The following is an 18,438-nucleotide window of genomic DNA, read 5'->3' as shown; positions in this document are numbered from 1 at the left end:
TCAACTGCATAGGCCGCTGAGAATGTGGCTGTAGGGAACTGGGCCTTAAACCAAAGCTCCAAGAAGCTGGCAGGATCTCTCCCCTCCGCTCTCTCTGGCATCCCCAGGATTCTTACATTATTGCGTCGGGCCCGGTTCTCCAGGTCGTCGCATTTCTGCCTCCATAATCCAACGGCTCTTTCCACCTCCGTCAGCCTCGAATCTAGCGGCCTGGTGTAATCCTCCAGCTCCGACACCCGATCTTCAGTGTGTTTAACTCTTTCCCTCAGCTGTTGCACGTCATGCCTCAACAGGCCCAGGTCGACACGCACCTCCTCAATTTTGCAGGTAAGGGAGGATTGGCAGGAGGAGATCGCTGTGAGGAGCTGCTCTGAGACCGCTTTCAGCGTTATCTCCGGTTCTCCAGCCTCATCATTTTCTATCTGCTGCGCGGCCTGTCCGCGCGTCACCGCTGCACGTGGAGTGGCGGGAGCCGCGGCGCCATGTTGGTTTTCCTGGCGGGCATATTCTTTAAGTTTGTCGGCCGCGGTCTGCGCCTTGCTGGGACCCATATCTTGGTTCCTGGGTTTCCTCCGTCTCCTCTGCACTTGCCACTCTGAGTCTGAGGAATGCAGCTTGGCAGGATTAGTCAGGATTGATACCAGGGACCGGAGCCGCTCTCAAGTGCGTGCGGTCATGCCGGCAGTTAGCCACGCCCCAGGTTCAGACACTTTTAACTCTCTGCTGTATCCTGGCCCCAGAAGCCCCCTGGCCTTCCGTTTCTCTCTCTCTGGGGGTCGCTTCTTCTGTTCTCTCCCCCACCTGGCCCCCGTTCGTCGCGGCTTCTCTGGGGCACTATCGCGATCGCGGCCGTTCTTCTTCTTGCCGGCCGTTCTTCCACTAATTTAGTCCCCGGCTTTTCGGGCCTACTAGGCCGCAACTCCCCGCCCACTTTCTCCCTTCCCGGGCTTTCTCTGTCACCTCTCCTGCCTGCCAGTCCAGCCCCAGGTTCCTTCTCTCTCTCTCTCTCAGAGGGGCGGTTCTTCCTCTGGCTGTCAGCTCCTGCTCTCTCCGGTCGCCATCTTCTGGTCTCCAGCTTGGGGTGCGCTGCAAGTTACTGGGGTCTGGTAGGCAGCCTCTGGCTGAATTTCTCCGCAGGCTCTTTTCCCTCCCTCCCCTCTCTATTGCTGCATTCTCCTGCAGCCCTTCCACCTGCTCTATAGCTGCTGCAGCACCTCTTGGGGGACGGGACATCCGGGGACAGATAGGACAGCCCTGCTGCTCTATGGTGGCCTCCTCTCCCAGCCTCCCTATCGGATCGGCACGTATTTCACGCACGTCCGTTGTCTACGGAGGTTTCTATGTGGTCGCATTGTCCCCCTCCCACCCTTTTGTGTGTAGGTCCCCCCTGAATGGGCTCCCTCCATGTCAAGCCATGGGAACCTTGCCTGACTCGCCCAATCCCTGGCGGGGTCGCTGGAGCGCTACCTACAAATTTCGGTCTCCCCCTTTCCCCCCCCCAGGGTCCTCCCTACAGATGGTCACGCTCAGGTACAGAGTCACGCAAGGAGTAGCCCACGGACCCTCCTCGGGTGGTCTCAACTAGCTTCCACCCCTCCTCTGCATCCTCGGGTCCCCCCAGGACAGGCCTGAGGCTGGTGACGAAGCCTTCTCTGTCAGTTGCCTCTGGGGACACCTCTGCACCGATTCCCTCGGAACAGAGCATCAGGTCGGTCTTCCACCATGCAGAATCCCTCTGTGTGGTCAAGTCAAACATGCATGGTGGTATCTACCCTACCTAGGTTTGGTACCCCTCTAGTGGACTTTCGGATGGCGCTCTCCTGCCTGCACAGGTAATTACCGCACAGGTAGGGCTGCCATCTCCGTGCTTAACAACTGGCACACCTACACGGTGTCTCTGGTACGTACGTCCTCGTAGGCTGTACACGACAGACCTTCCTGGTTCCCCTATCCAGGGGCTATGTTCTAGGCAAGCTGATAATTCAGGCAAACGCCACTTGTAGGGTTGTCAACCCTTCTCGGCCTCTGAAGGTTCTTTTGTAGTGCCTGTACCAGAGAATACAGGCCGGGTTCTAGCCGTGGCGGTTACATCTGTCTGTTTCCAGCCGCCTTGTTACTTTCATTGGTAGAGTTCCTACACCTACTCCAGATGCTGTAGCCATTTCTCCTGACTGGCTCTATGGTGTTCCATGCGGCACTATTTCCCCCTTCCGGGCGAGATATACAGGCCGCCTTCAATTGCCATTGCAATTGCAGCTGTCTGTTTCCAGCCCCCTTGCTCTCTTCACGGGTAGAGTACCTACAGCATCTCCTGATGCTATATCCAGTATCCCTGGAGGGCTCTATTGTGTGCCGTGCGGCACTAATGCAGCTGTCTGTTCCAGCCCCCTCGCTCCCTTCACGGGTAGAGTACCTACAGCATCTCCTGATTGTGTTCCGTGCGGCACTATTTCTCCCTTTCCGGCGAGATATGGAGGCCACTCTCAATTGCTGTGCAATTGCCTCTGTTTGGTTCTAGTGGGCACCAAGCTGCCGCCTTGTTCCCTTCATGGTAGAGTACCTTCACTGTCTCCAGAGGCTGTTGCCGTTGCTCCTGTCTGGCCTTATGGTGTACCTTGCGGCACTATTTCCCCCTTACCAGACGGGATATTGAGGCCACCTTTTTATATGCCGCGGCCACTGCACCTACCTCATCATAGTGTGCAGTGCACCAAACATCCATCTTACTCCCTGCACCGTGGGGATCAGAAACTGCAGAAAGCGCAACAAACTGCAGGTCTGAACTGACCTGCGGTTTGTTGCGATCGCCGACATTGGGGGGGGGGAAGGGTCACGGGATCGGAACAACACATGACGTACCGGTACGTCATGTGTCCTTAAGGACTCGGGAAACATGCCGTACCGATACGTCATGTGTCCTTAAGGGGTTAAAGGGGTTGTTAGATAGCATTTATTATGTAGAGGAAGTTAATACAATCCACTTACTAATGTATTGTTATTAACCATATTGCATCCTTTGCTGGCTGGACTCAGTTTTCCATCACATTATACACTACTCATTTCCATGGTCACAACCACCCTGCAATTCAGCAGCGGTGGCCGTGCTTGCACACTATAGAAAAAAAGCACTAGCCCGTGTGTGCTCCCGCGGTCCCGGCCACCAGAGAGGCTTTTTTACGCTTGTATCATAGGGGGACACAGAAGACCATGGGTATAGCTGCTTCCACTAGGAGGTGACACTAAGCTGAAACATGTTAGCTCCTCGCCTCAGCTATACCCCTCCTGCAGACACTGAGCTAATCAGTTTTTTAGCTTGGTGTCTGTAGGAGTCACCTTTTTCTCTGCAGGTCTGCTGAAAATTCTAATTTGATGACTGGCTACAGGTGGTCTTGAACTGGCTGTTTTACCACACAAGAGGGGGAAGACTAGTGTGTTCCCAAGCCTGCTGCTTGTTCCCCCACCTCTGGAAGGCAAGGAGGAACAGCGGATCTACAAATCTCATTCGGGTCACCTTTGTCGCTCCTTGAAGAAGTCCCCCCTGTTACCGATGTAGCTGCCGGAAGGTGACATGGCTGGAGTCAGGGTGGGCAGAAACCATCAGATAGGTAAATATATTACCTTCACTTTTTCCTGGCCCAGGTTCTATGGGGTTAATTTCCCCTGCTGGTCCCCTCTTCCTCCCAGGGAATACATGGGAATAGGTTTTTACAACCTCTTTTCCCCTTACAGCTTGCACCCCCTTCTACAGGTGGGGTAATTGCACTTACACCGGATACTGTACAGCCCATCGTATTACACCCTCCCCCAAATGGAGTAATTGCACTACCACTGGATACTGTACAGCCCATCGTATTACACCCTCCCCCAGATGGAGTAATTGCACTACCACCGGACACTGTACAGCCCATCGTATTACACCCTCCCCCAGATGGAGTAATTGCACTTTCACCGGATACTGTACAGCCCATTGTATTACACCCTCCCCCAGATGGAGTAATTGCACTACCACTGGATGCTGTCGGTGCCGTCACATTACTCCCTTCCTCAGGCGGAGTAATTTCACTACCATTGGATGCTGTACATACTGTAACATTACCCCTGGGGTCTTTCTGCGCTGCTCCTTAACAAGCTGCCTATCGTCAGTCCTAACAGACTTCTTTTTCTTCTCATCCCATATTGTCACAGTTGATGACCCCAGGGTGTTTTTTCCTACGGCTCTGGTCCTCTGGTATCGGTTTCCTTCTACGTATTCTGGCCTTTGCTATGTCTCCTCTCTTTTTTACATTTTCTGTGGTCTCACGTCTGACTTGTCTTCAGGCTCATCTTTCCTGTGGATGTTCTGTGCTTCTATGCACATTGTCTGAAGTCTCCCGAGTACTTTGGTTTCGTTTTAGCTGGGCTCTCCTCTTTTTGGCCTGCCTAAGACACTGCGTATTCTAAGCTTTCTCTCTCTCTGGCTGGCCTTCCTGTTACATGCTCTGCTTGTCCTAGTCGGGATCTCCGGTGCACCCTTTTTCCCGGGTTTCCGCGCGGGACCTTATGGCCAGCCTTAGGTTTATTATTGTCTTTTGTTCTCGCCCCATGGTACTGCTCTTGATCGTCCTATGGTCATCTGTGTCCCCCAATGATACAAGTAAGAAAATTTTTCTTTTTTTTGTGCTTAAACTGTAAAATCCTTTTCTCACTGAGTTCATTGGGGGACACAGTTCCCACCCAGTAAATACATTGCTGGCTCTCCATGATGGGTCCCACCTTTCTTGGTTCGGACCCATCTCCAGCTCTCTTGCTTACTATTTTTTTCTGTTGGCCTCTCCTAGCTGCACCTACTGCTTTCATACAAACTGATTAGCTCAGTGTCTGCAGGAGGGGTATAGCTGAGGAGGAGGTAACACTTTTCAGCTTAGTGTCACCTTAGTGGCTGCAGCTATACCCATGGTCTAACTCTATACCCATGGCTTCCCATGGTAAGCACAAAAAATCCTATTTTCCTATAGTGTGCAAGCACGACCATCACTGATGGATTGCAGGGTGGTCATAACCATGGACACAAGCAGTGTATAATGTGATAGAAGAATGAATCAAGCCAGCAAAAGAAGTTAAATGGATAATAACAATACATTAGTAAGTGGCTTGTGGTAACATTCTTTACATGATAAATGCCATTTTCATGAGGGGACACAACCTTTAACACTTTAATAAGATTTGAGGTATCTGTATATGTACCTGTACCTGTTATATGTATTAAGGATTTGTATGGAGCCGGCTCACGCATTGAGCGCGCTCGATATGCAGCTGGTACCTGCCGGCAGTGACCAGGGTCTAGTCATTTAATCATTCAGATGCAGCTGTCATTAGGGATCGTAGCATCTTAGGGGGTTAGACAGAGGGAGAGTGCTCTGATTGGTTGCTATGACAGCCTGGGGCCTCATGAATACTCCTAGGCCTGTCGTAACAAGCTGCCTAAAAAACCATGCTCGAAGCACAACCTGACAGGCAGCCTGTGAAAATCCCATAGACTGCAATAGTATTCTTTTGCTGTCTATGGGACATGTCCTTTTGTCCCACAATAACCCTGCCCAAAAAAAAAAAAATGGTGATCAAAAAGTTGGATCTAAATGTTTCCTATAAAAACTGCATCACACCCCGCAAAAATGAGCCCCCACACAGCACTGTAGACAGTAAATTTAGAAAGTTATGGCGATGCAAAATGGAAAAAAAAATTAAGGTTTTTATTTTTTTTAAAGTAGTAAAACATAATAGTAACTATATAAATTTTGAATATCCATAATCATACTAGCCTGCAGAATAAGGTCGTTCATGTAATTTTTAGCACATAGTGAATGCTGTAAAAACAAAACCCAAAAAACCACAAACAGAAAATTAAAAAGGTATGTAAAATGTAAGAGTGAAACTGGATCGCACATCCTCAATACTATGCTTTTATCTAAAGACTGCTTCTCAGCATAATTAACGTCTCTTCTCAGTGCAATTTATAGTATACCTACCCCTATGTTGCATACTGTACATGAGTGGGTGAGTTTCACACCTGTTCACGTGGTGCAGTGCTTCGCGGTGGCCATTTTTGCTTTGCTGGGTTGGTGGGACCCAGTGCCAGGGTGGCTTTGCCAGACAGCGGGGGCGCTGTTTGACTGCTGGGTCCCGCTGCCTGCTGGTGCTGTGCTGCGGCGCCTGTAAATTTGGCGCAGTGCTGCGCCGCGACCAGAGTAGAATCCCATTCAAAGAGGCAACCTTGTCGTGGTGAGTGGGCCTATGCTTTTTGATCAAATTGTATACTAATACCTCATGTACAGCATGCAACATAGGGGTAGGTATACGATAAATTGCGCTGAGAAGCAATGTTCATTATGCTGAGAAGCAGTTATTAGATAATAGCATAGTATTTAGGATGTGCGATCAAGTTTCACGCTTATATTTGACAAGAAAATTAAAAAGGTTATAGTTTTTGGAAGGCGGGACGGGATTAAATGGAATCTGTCATCAGGAACATTGCGTTTAAACCAGGCACAATCATTTGTTAGGTCTGGCTCAGCATAATCTAATAATATCTTCCTTTTCCTGATCTGATGCTGCATTCCCAACAAATAATTCTTTTGATATGCTAAGATGCTGTTAAGTGCACTGATGGCAGGCCCAAGCCACTTGGTGCACCCTAGCTTCACCGTTATCCTCTGCTGGCTGCTTTATTGACAGGGCCAGGCTACTGCATTGTCCTGGCACCTGTGTCCCATGGGAAAAGAGCTCTACAGCACAAGCACCAAGGTGCTAACAGATGGAGCATGCACAAGAATTGGTGATTTTGGGTGCAGTAGTTTTGATTTGCATTAAATCCCCATTTCATTCTACTTAGGCTGCCTATGCAGACAGTAGTATTGTACCATGCAGGAAAAACTGTTTTTTATCTCCAATTATTTTTCAATGCAGTTTTTAGGCACACACCTTATTATAGGTAAAACTATAACCATGTGCTTCAGCTGTACACACAGTATAGCCCTGTGATGGCTAACCTCCGGCCCTCCAGCTGTGGTAAACTACAACTCCCAAGATGCATACTTGGAGTGCCGGAGGTAAGCCATCACTGGTATAGCCAATAACCGCATTAAAAACCTAAGCAATTCTACATTGTCGCTGCATATGTAGGCGCCCTTAAAGAATGATATTAACTAATTCTATTTATTTCTGGCAGAGGTGAAACTTCACAAGTGTAAAGAGTGTAACAAGTCATTTTCCACCGGCCTGGAGCTTGTGAAGCATAAAAAGTCCCATAAACCAGAAAATCAGTTTAAGTGCCCGTTCTGTGAACATGAGACCACAGAGGTGAGTAATGATGATATTCAGTAATGTCCACTGATAAAAGAACCTGCATTACTGATGCCTGATTAACGGATTGTTATTTTGTACAAAAAGGTAATTTGATTATTTCTGACTGATATCACAATGTTTGGAGAGATTACTAGACTCTCACAATAACAATTCAGGCTTTCTTATTTCTATATATTAGTAATGCTTTGTTATTGCAACATCATTATATTATAGATGTGATGTATTATTGCCTCTCTTTCTCACTGTTGGGGCAATAATACACATGGGCAAGGTGCTGTGTAATTCCAACCTCAACCAGCCTCCTCTTGCCCTCCTGTACCTTGGGGTGTGCTGCTGTCCTTGTGACTCCTGTGCCCTATGAGTATTCCACATAGAAAATCTGCAGCTGTATATATACAAGGATAAGTACCATCGTACTATAGAAAAGTATGTACCAGGACAGGCCGCTTTCACACTACACTAAATTGTGCCGTTGAATTTTGTCCTTGTCGAGGGAGAAGACCACACGGAGAGGGGGAGGTGGGAAGGGAGTTGGGGGGGACTGGGAGATTTAATAAAGGTTTATTTGATGCAGTGTTATTGACGTGCTGATTTGGATAAAGTATGATTGATTTTACTGTATTGATATCCTATTGTCATATAATGTATGGTTTATCTGAATAATTGGCTGTATGTAAAACCTTTAATAAAAATGATCTGATTCAAAAAAATTATGCCGTTGATGTAGGGACATATTGCATTGTGCTAGTTCACAGACTGGTGCATTGTAAGTGCTTTACAGCGTGACAGGTAGCTGATTGTGCTGTTGTGTGCTCTTCTGTCAACCCAAGGACATGCAATTTGTGATGTGATTGTTCTCGTCTTCAGGCTGAAGAATTGATCCTTCATATTCAAATTCATAGTGAAGACCGACCCTTCCATTGTGATCAGTGCAACTATGCCACCACAGATGCCTTCAAGCTGACGAGACACAAGAGGACGCATACAGGTTAGTAAAATGTAGGAACATGGAAGACCCCTTCATCTTATCAACATGCCCAAAACAATTCTCAAAACCATAGGGTACATTAATGGTGACACTTGTGAAGGCTGAGTTTTCAATATTACTTTCTAAACATCCTTTATGCTTCATGCACTGTAATCCAATTGTAGCTTCTATGATATCAGAAGGGGGATGAGGATCCCTCCTCCCCATATTTCATCAAGGTGTTCCTTCCTCAAGTGAAGACTTCTGCCTCCCTTAGGTGAACGGCCTTTCTCGTGCTCCGTGTGTCAGATTACGTTTACCCAGAAGTCAACTATGGAAATGCATGTTCTGAGGAAACACACAAAAGAGCTGCCCAAGCTTCACTGTCCCCTATGTGAAACGGTCCTGACTGGGAAGGTTGGCCTGAGTGAGTATCATCATCCGTTACCAGGAACTTTAGTTATAAAAGTATACAGGTAATTTGTTTTCTGTTTCTGAGTTAACACACATGATGCCCTTGGGAATAACTTCTGCAGAAGAAATTTGGCAAAAAAAAGTGTTAGCTCATTGTACTAGCTATACCCCTATTGCAGACATGGAGTTAAACAAGTTTGCACAGGGTCTGTGTTTTAAGGCAGACCTATCGACTCGGGGGGTACATCTGCCATTTTATTTTTATTTTTTTCCTACCTTTAGGTTGGGAATACAGGGTTGATGAGGTCTTCCGGTTTACCCCACTGTGAGACAGAACTGCCTCCAGAAAAAGGGAGTCGTATAGAAGCCCCTACTCCCCTGTGACGTACCAGTTATTGGAACACCCACCACTTGAATAAAATAACTGTGGGTGTTCCCTTCCTGCCCAAGTGGAGATGCGTCCAGGGTGTGACCCTGCTGGATTACTATCATATGGAAAGTTTGCTAGAACAGCAGACTCCCTCCCCAGGCAATCTGGCATGTCTTCAACCGGCTGAGCACTCTCCCAATGGACCACACAAAGACTATTCAAAAATTATTAGATTTATTACACCAATATATAGATCTAAAAACAAAATCACAATGAAACAAATTGCACAATAAAATTACACATTAAGAATAATATTAAAATTGTTGTTCAGATAAAAAGCATAAAATTTTATGATTGCGGTGGTATACAAAAGGGTAACATATACAACTTGAATAAAAAAGATGTGTCCTAATTGGAAAAAACAAGAGGATCGATAATGGATTTTTTCGACACTATGAGAATAAATTTTAGACTATAAGAAGATATATATTCGAATAAATATGAAAATTTTCGGATGAATGTCCAAACTGAAATTTTCGATTATGTGAAGATAAATATTCGAATGAATAGGAAAATAAATTTTCAAATGAATGTCCAGACTGAAATTCGATATAGACTTATAGTTATTCTATCGATAATAATCAGTCGATATTCCCTGTATGGCAAAACAAAATAACACTAATACCGTCTGACTATAGCACACGGTGGCGTCCCACGTGGCTGATGGAGTCAGAGTCGGCGGTACCTGTTTGTAGCAGTTCAGCAGGTGCAGTGTGAATATTGTAGCCCTCCGTGTAGAGATTCTTTGGTAAAGAGGTTGATTACAGCTCTGTCACTTCAAGGGTTTAAATGGTTTGAATGTTCGCTATATGCCATAAGAGTCCATCAGGGTGAAAAGGGGTCGATTCAAATCGTTAGAGTCAGGACGTCCATCAGCTGATGTGCGGGTCTTTTGAAACCAAATTTGATGGACTCTTATGGCATATAGCGAACATTCAAACCATTTAAACCCTTGAAGTGACAGAGCTGAAATCAATCTCTTTATCAAAGAATCTCTACACGGAGGGCTACAATAGTCACACTGCACCTGTTGAACTGCTACAAACAGGTACCGCCGACTCTGACTCCATCAGCCACGTGGGACGCCACCGTGTGCTATAGTCAGACGGTATTAGTGTTATTTCGTTTTGCCATACAGGGAATATCGACTGATTATTATCGATAGAATAACTATAAGTCTATATCGAATTTCAGTCTGGACATTCATTCGAAAATTTATTTTCCTATTCATTCGAATATTTATCTTCACATAATCGAAAATTTCAGTTTGGACATTCATCCGAAAATTTTCATATTTATTCGAATATATATCTTCTTATAGTCGAAAATTTATTCTCATAGTGTCGAATAATCCATTATCGATCCTCTTGTTTTTTCCAATTAGGACACATCTTTTTTATTCAAGTTGTATATGTTACCCTTTTGTATACCACCGCAATCATAAAATTTTATGCTTTTTATCTGAACAACAATTTTAATATTATTCTTAATGTGTAATTTTATTGTGCAATTTGTTTCATTGTGATTTTGTTTTTAGATCTATATATTGGTGTAATAAATCTAATAATTTTTGAATAGTCTTTGTGTGGTCCATTGGGAGAGTGCTCAGCCTCTCTGTATACAATATTAACCTTTTTGACTGGGTGAGTCATTAGGCTTAGCAGCACCCACCCATAGTTACAGGCGATAGTGAGCCACCATACTCTTTATATTATATGTCTTCAACCGGGACCATTTTAAATTGGGCATTCCTAGTCTTTTACTAATTCTTGGGGTTCAATTAAAAAACAAAAGACAATCACCTCCAGCCTCCGTCCTTAACACTTTCACTGCATTTGTGGTGTCCGTGATAACCCTTCTTCACTCTTGGAGTGATGTAGCCAACACCCTAATTGGACAATATTATGTTCAAAGTTTCATCCAGGTCGGCCAATCTGGAAAGTCTTCAGATCACTCTGGAGACTATCCTGCTTTGGTTGGATAATCAACCTCCTCATGTCTTATCTCTCCACTTCTTTGTGCTTAAAACCTTTCTGGGCATATGTTTCTATGAATTCAGGCCCAAGATCTCCCATTGTGAAAGTTCTTGTCCTTCAGCAAAGTGTCCAGTCTCTTCAGGGACACGGTCTATTCTCAGTTGATCAAGGATTGTGAGTGTTGGGACCGATTGTCTGTTTGCATACCAGTTTCACACTTGCCCCCTTCAACAAGCTATTGTAAGTCATTGAAACAAATCCACACACTCGTTGGTGCACACAATTCTCCCTTCGTTCTCAGTGCGTCACTTCTCTCTTTGAAACTGACCTTGGTAGCCCCGTTCTACCATTCCACTGACTGGTCCTGATAACTGGCTCCAGTCTCCTCAGCTGGGGATTATAACCTGACTGTTTAGGGTTTGTTCTCCCCTCAGGAGTTCTTTCTCCTGATCAATGTCCTGCAACTTTGGCCCATCCATATGTCCCTAGCTCCTAGGCAAGCCAGTTTGTCAAGGTTTAGACAGACAATGCAAAGGCAGTCACCTACTTAAACCATCTAGGAGGGATCTGCAGCTCCACAGCCATGTGAGAGACAGCCAGCATCCTGATAGTCTCAGGAGTGAACAATTTGATTGTCAATTTTCTTTGCCAAGAACAGATCGATCCAAGTATTTAGAAAGATCTGCTCTAGGTAGGGTCTCCTGAACGTGGACCTTGTGTCATCCACACCTAACATACACATTTGTATCCCAGACTCAACACCCTCAAGCACTGGTCATCTTGTAGAGCCAGGTCATGTTGCTGTACGTCTTCCCTCTTGTTCTTTTCCTGTATCCTCAAGAAATTCAACACATAAGGCACCCCACTGATTCTTAACACTACCGATTGGTCCTGTAGAGCCTGGTACACAGTCTGCACTCCAATGCTGACTGGCGTTTCCTCCTGTGGAAAATCTTTTCTGTCAGGGTCTACTCTGTTAAATGGCGTTGCTGTTGAGGCATACTGAGAGAGCATGGTTCCTTAGAGCTGGTCATTCAAACCATGCTTAAGGCTATAAAACCTTTCTGTCTGATCTACCACAAGACTACCTTGTGGTAAAAATCCTTTTTTCTTCTGATGTGAAGAGTGACAGCTCTTGCCAATTAAATTTTCCCTTTCTCTCCTGCTTTGTTTTGTTCAGGAAGGCCTGGATACAAGGTTAGGTATCAGTCCTCTCTGTTCTTTTAGTACCCCTTGGCATCTAAATTGGCTGTCCATTCTTTTCTGCATGAAGTGGCGTACGCTGGGTCCCCCTGATGGGAGCCCATTGCACAGCTCCTCTGCGATGAGTGACATGCATAGCATCCAACCAGGAGACCACTACAACTGTTATGCAGAGGGGAGGGGCTTGGAAGCAGCTCAATACAGAGATAATTTTATAGTGATGCTCCGCCTCCTGGACACTTGCAGGAGCAGAATCTGGTAGAAGAAGCTCCACAAAAGGTATATTTCTACAGCTGTCCCCAGCCCCTACTTAGTCTTCTACCGTTTAGCATGGTCAAAACTACAGACAGACCCTCTTTAATCTAGTCCTTGATGCTGCCCATGCAGTCTTCTGCATTTGAGGCCCTGGACAGCATTTCCCTCTGCTACCTTGCTTGGAAGTAAGTCTTTTTGTGGCTATTATCTCCATTAGTAGTGTCTCTGAACTGGCAGCCCTGTAAGGCCAGGGCTATTGGGCAATCTTCACTGCGACACTCATTGCATGACTGAAGATCTCACTTTCACTATGCAACATCAACATCGAAGCATAGTGAAAGTGAATGGAGTCACATTGCAACTCATTGGTTGCTGCAACCACAATAATATAGTCGGGTTGGATTTCTTGCGACTGTACGTTCATGGTTGCAGCAACCCGTGAGTGGCAACATGATTCCAGTCACTTTCACTATGCCGTGATATAGGTTAGTAGTGTAATCTTAGGTTGCTTGACGAGTTCCACTGCTATGATTGCTGTATGGCCCTAGCCTAAATCATAGTGATTCACCAAGACAAGGTGGTTTTCACTGTCACCTTCTTTGATCCCAAAGTGGTATCTGCATTTCAGATTAATGGTTATATTGTCCTCCCTTCTTTTTGCCCAACCTTTTTACATTTTAGGGAACTATCTCTCCACATTTTGAATGTAGTCCGTACATTGCGGATTTACCTTTCTCAAATGTCTTCTTTCTACCAGTCAGATTAATTGTTGTTCCAGGTGGTGCCTTGTGGGATTCAAGGCTGGATTGGACCAGCCATTGGTGATGGATACTGTTCAAAGGACAAGAAGCCCATCTTCAGGGCGATGATCCACTCAAGCATTTGGCGCATCGTAGGCAATTCAACACCTGTTTGTGCTATGCAGGTGTGTGCAGGCATCCTTTGATGCCTCAGTTGGTCACAGGCTCTTGGAGGTGGCCTTACACTGACTGCAGTCACTCTTTGTATTTCCCACCCCCTAGGGGCTGCTTTTGAAGGTTCCAAGGTCACTGTGTTTCCCAGTGATGCTGACAAGAAATTCAATTTTGTTTATTGCCATAAATCCCTTTTGTCATATTAATTGGGAACACAGCATCCAGCCAATGCTGTTTCTTCCTGGGTTGAGTCAGTTTTCTCAGAAGGAATGGGTTTTTTTTTGTTTGTTTTTTGCTTTTTCATTACTAGTTGTAACAATTTACTTCCTGTTTCCTCTGCTTTTTCTACTACTTATGTACAAGACTAGTTTGGCGCAGTTTCCACAGGTGGGGTACTTGCTTATATTCTGCCACCTAATAGCTGAAGCTATACCCAAGGTCATCATATGTGTCTCCCATTGAAAGTAATCAGAGGAGGCTTTTACAGTAGCAAAAATCCAATTAATTGTTAAACCGGTTTCTCTGCTGCAGAAGGTGATGGCATTATACTAGGATGTCTGATTCCTTATAATGAAGGGGCCGCAGTGCTAGTTAAGCACTGCTGGTCTGTAATAATGTTTCCCTGCATAGCGATGTCTTGGTTACATGTGCAGGAGAAATGCCAAAACTTATTTTCGGAGGGCAGGTCATGATACAGCTGTTTTCTCTTTGGTGTTCTTTAAATCCATGTGTCATGTTCTGCTCCCTCAGACCCTTCACTGGCTGCACCATCGTCTGACTTATTCACTCCAGAGATCCTTATAGTATAGTCTCCTATTTTGCAGAGATTCATATTCGCAGGCAACACTCCCAGACAGAGAAGGCGCTGAAGTGTCGTTTCTGCCCAGCCACGTTTCACGAACGCTTTGTCCTCCGCCAGCACCAAAAAGTCCATCAGAAAGAGAAGACCGTGAAATCTAATTTGCCCAGGGTCAAGAGGAAAGTGGTAATGAGAAATGTGAGTATGTGCTTGTGACCCTGTGAAAAAAACAGAACCAACCCTTAAATACGGCACTAGTGGGTCAAATGGCATCTAGTAAGGGACACCACGAGGGCAAAGATAAGTACTAGATGCAAATGAGGTGCTCCACCAGTCAGTGACTGCTTATGAGCAGTCAAAAGGGGCACACACACGTACTACACTACATTTAGGGATCAGGCAAAAATTCAGTTCACCTAATCCCCCTTTCCTCCCATCATCTTATGAGTTGTCAGAAAAGAAACTCATGGAAGCTTTCACTACGAGAAGATCCACCTAGAACAGGAGATCATCTGGCAAAAAACACGACTGAACTCAAGATATGACGTCTGCTTCTTTATTTTGATCTTCAAGACAACTTGAAGATCGAAATAAAGAATCAGATCGAGTCTGGTCGTGTTTTGTGACAGATGATGTCCTGTTCTAGGTGGACCCTCTCCTAGTGAATGCTTCTATCAGTGTCTTCACTGATCTCTTCTCCTGATGGCCGGCTGGATTGTAGAGGGCACATGTGACACCCACAGCACCAACCAGTGACTTTCACCATACATGCATTTCACTACTGGTGTGCCTATAAATTGCTCAACATTAGAAGGTGAACATTTTTTACTTTACTTGTGGAAATATTTATATATACACTACTCAAAAAAAGTTCAGGATGATGCACTCTAATCTTTACAGGTGAACTTAATGTGACCCTCTCTAAACTTTTGAATGCACAACTTGCTGTTTTCTAACAAGGAGCATAAAAGTCAAAATTCACAACAGGTGTTTGATCCATGAATCAAAATAAATTAAATTACTTGGAAGGGTTGTTTCGATACCAAAATTTTGATTCGGTTTCGATACCATAAAAAAGTATTGCAATACTCAATACCATTCGATACCATGCAAAAAAAAAAAAAAAACAACAAATAAAGCTGCGTGCATTCCGCATTTTATGGAACGTCCAGGCCCATAATCGAACAGTCCGATCCTATTTTTTGGGGGGACAAGGTGAAAAAAAAAAAAAGGGCGAATCACGCAGTTTTTATTTCATTTTTTTTCTTCTACGCCGTTCACTACATAGGAGATGTTTTTTAAGATTTTTATAGTTTGGACTTTTCGGACGTGGTGATATGTAATATTTTATTTATTGTTTATATATTTTTATATGTAAAATTGGGAAAGGGGGTGATTAATACTTAATATTTTTTTATTTCTTTTATATATTTTTTTTAATACAGTTTATTTAAGAACTATTTCCATCCTTAGGGGCTAGAAACTGGGATCTTTTAATCCCTTGTCTATTCACCCTAATAGAGCTCTATTGGGGTGAATAGGACTTCACACTCTCCCTGCTGCCCTGTCCATAGTACACACGGCAGCAGGGAGATTACCATGGCAGGCAGGGCTTCAGTAGCGTCCTGGCTGCCATGGTAACCGATCGGAGCCCCAGAATTAAACACTGCTGGGGCTCCGATCAGAAGCTGCCACTGCCTCCAATGAGAGGAGGTGAGGGGGGGGCGCACTGCACCACAAATGATAACTAACGTGTAATACATTACAAATGCAGGTGGCGGCAGAATCACATAGCCGGCACCCGACCTCTGACAGGGCGCTGCGATCAGCAGCAGTTAACCCCTCAGGTGTGGCACCTTTATGCCACTGCCTGCATTTGTAATGTAATAAACGTTATCATTGATGGCGCAGTGGCCACAGCCCCTCTGCGCTCTCATTGGAGGCAGCGGCAGCACAGGGGGGGGGAGGGGGAGACTGCTTCCATCTTCCCTGTGCTGCTGAGAGCAACGCAATCCATATTCTCTGATACTGGGCTGTGCAGTAGCACAGCCTAGTATCAATAAAAGACCAATCCCAGTATCTTATCGATATCGGGCTAAAAGTATCAATTGGGTATCAAAAGTTCGATACCTGAAACAACCCTATTACTTGGTTCAATCAGAATTGGTATTTAAACAGTCCTCCTCATCATGCTGTTCACATTTTTACATCATGAGACCAAGACGACACCAAACAATTGATCAACAGTACCTCACCATTGTGAAGCTTCAAGCAGGATGTTCTGAGACTGATGCTGTTACTGAGCTTAGAGTGTCACAGAGTGTCAAAAGCAGGTTGCAACAGAGATACAGCGAGACTGGAAAATTCACAGGAAGTGGACGTTCTTTGTCCACATCCCACACTGATGACTGCTTCATTGTGAATAATGCCCAGAAGAACTGGTTGTCGAATGCCACACAACGCCAGGCACATTTTAAGGGAGGTGAGAGAATATCCAAGTGTCACATCAGACCATTCGAAACCGTTCACATCAGCGTGGTCTGCGTGCTAGATAACCTGCAAGGGTACCTGACTACACCACCAGGCACAGGCATCATCCACTGGGTCAGGGAGCATCCACACAAGACGTCATGTGCCTCTGTATGAATAACACGGGCCCAATTTAATTTTCATCGACAACAATGCACCAGCTCATCGAGGTCACAACATTAGGGAATGGCTGCTGGAGACTGGGGTACCTCAAATGGAGTGACCTGCACTTGTAGAGGCAAGTGACCTGAGGGCCGCCCTTCAAGAAGAACGGGATGCCATGCCTCAGCAGACAAGAAGTCTACTTGTGAACAGCATGAGACGTCGTTGTCAAGCTGTAATTGATGCTTAAGGCCACATGACAAGTTATTGAGACATTTTACATTTTTTGTGGGATGGGGTGTGGAATCACCATTGCATGCTTCTACTTAAATGCCCTACTTTCATGATATAAATTTCACACAAAAGCCAAATATCCCTAACTTTTTGTGAGTAGTGTATACCTGTAAATATATATATATATATATATATATATATATATATATATATATATGTACATTAAAGGGAATCTGTCATCTGGTTTGACCATATTAAGCTCTCACCGTTGCCATGTTTAATAAAATACCTTATTTCCTGCAGTGGTCTTCTTTCTTCTCTTCATGGTTTCATTTTGTTAAAAAAGCAATTTTTGTATTATGCAAATGAACCTCAAAGGTGCCCAGAGGGGCGTTATTCATCACCCTCTGAGCCCAATAACCCCCCCTGCAGTGCCTAGCCCGCCTTTAATTTAGAGCCCAAGCACGCCTCCTCGTTATCAACTATCGTCCCACAGTCTAGTTTAATGGCGCCGCCCCCTCCGCTACGTCAACTAATTCATTCAAACTACGCACCTGGAATCTTCATTTCGTCCGCCGGCAATCTCGCGCAGGCGCATTACAGCCTCAAAAGTGTCACTAGGCATGCGCCGAGCCCAGTGACGTCGTCTTATCGCTGTTGCCCTCAGGAGCTTTTGGATCGCGCAGGCAGTAGGCGGTACTGCGCCTGAGCGAGATTTCCGGCGGACGAAATGAAGATTCCAGGTGCGTAGTTTGAATGAATTAGTTGACGTAGCGGAGGGGGGCGGTGCCGTTAAACTAGGCTGTGGGACGATAGCTCATAACGAGGAGGCGTGCTTGGGCTCTAAATTAAGGTGGTCTAGGCACTGCAGGGGGGCGTTACTGGGATCAGAGGGTGATGAATAACGCCCCTTTGGGCACCTTCGAGGTTCATTTGCATAATACAAAAATTGCTTTTTTAACAAAATGAAACCATGAAGAGAAGAAAGAAGACCACTGCAGGAAATAAGGTAGTTTATTGTACATTCCAACGGTGACACCTGAATATGCTCAAACCAGGTGACAGATTCCCTTCAAGGGACAGAAAAACGCCTATGCTAAGAAAAAAACTACTTAAAATGAGTAAAGGCAGTATATCACTATCATATGTAAGGATTCAGACAAGCTGCTACCAATAAGTTACTACTACGGTATATACGAGACAAAATCAAAGTAAGATTTCCACACGGAAATAAGTGTGGTATAGCGACAAAGTGATGGCATTAAGTAACGCAA

The 18,438-nt window shown here is 45.1% G+C and overlaps 1 protein-coding gene across 3 annotated transcripts in view; it reads left to right on the top strand.

Moving 5' to 3' along the window:
* Positions 1–18,438, top strand: part of LOC121003848 (oocyte zinc finger protein XlCOF28-like) — a 51,074-nt gene that overhangs the window by 31,694 nt on the left and 942 nt on the right. For all 3 annotated transcript variants that reach the window (XM_040435777.1, XM_040435776.1, XM_040435778.1), the window contains exons 11-14: positions 7,205–7,335; positions 8,209–8,329; positions 8,586–8,735; positions 14,325–14,497. In XM_040435777.1, the coding sequence (XP_040291711.1) occupies positions 7,205–7,335; positions 8,209–8,329; positions 8,586–8,735; positions 14,325–14,497 (575 nt within the window). The remainder of the gene's footprint in view (positions 1–7,204; positions 7,336–8,208; positions 8,330–8,585; positions 8,736–14,324; positions 14,498–18,438) is intronic.

Source organism: Bufo bufo, chromosome 6 (genome assembly GCF_905171765.1).
Source record: "Bufo bufo chromosome 6, aBufBuf1.1, whole genome shotgun sequence".
NCBI classification, from domain to species: domain Eukaryota; kingdom Metazoa; phylum Chordata; class Amphibia; order Anura; family Bufonidae; genus Bufo; species Bufo bufo.
Note: the sequence above shows the minus strand (reverse complement) of the source record. Positions and strands in the feature narration are given on the sequence as shown.